The 352-nt window shown below is 67.9% G+C and overlaps 1 protein-coding gene across 1 annotated transcript in view; it reads right to left on the bottom strand.

Annotated features, from left to right (window-relative positions):
• Nucleotides 1–328, bottom strand: part of Phf21b (PHD finger protein 21B) — a 59532-nt gene extending 59204 nt beyond the window's left edge. Inside the window, exon 1 of the mRNA XM_010634347.1 lies at nucleotides 113–328. Coding sequence (XP_010632649.1) covers nucleotides 113–166 — 54 coding nt within the window. The 5' untranslated portion in view covers nucleotides 167–328. The remainder of the gene's footprint in view (nucleotides 1–112) is intronic.
• Between the last annotated feature and the right edge of the window lie 24 nt (nucleotides 329–352).

Genomic DNA, 352 nt, shown 5'->3' with positions numbered 1-352 from the left:
AGGAGTGGGGCGCCAGCCCCAGAGATCTCCCACGAAGAGAAGACGCGGGGCTCGGAGCTCCGGAGCTCCTCAGTCCCCTCCCCGACCCAGGCACCCTCACCCAACCACCTACCTGGTGGCGCGAGAGTTCCACGGCGAGCGCCTCAGGCCGGCTCTGCAGCTCCATCCCAGGAACTTGGGCAGCACTTTGCGCGCACTTTGGCCTCGGCTCCCGGGAAGTTGTGCGGCTCGGCTGAGGGCCGAGCCCGGCGTGGGTGAACCGGGACTCCTTGGGTGTGGGATACCGAGTCCTCTCTTCCACGGCCGAATAGAACGGGGCTGGCGAAGGGTAAGAAAGGCGGCCAGGCGCCGA

The sequence above is a fragment of the Fukomys damarensis genome, unplaced genomic scaffold (assembly GCF_012274545.1).
Source record: "Fukomys damarensis isolate Sample0158 unplaced genomic scaffold, DMR_v1.0_HiC HiC_scaffold_19, whole genome shotgun sequence".
Classification (NCBI taxonomy): domain Eukaryota; kingdom Metazoa; phylum Chordata; class Mammalia; order Rodentia; family Bathyergidae; genus Fukomys; species Fukomys damarensis.
Note: the sequence above shows the minus strand (reverse complement) of the source record. Positions and strands in the feature narration are given on the sequence as shown.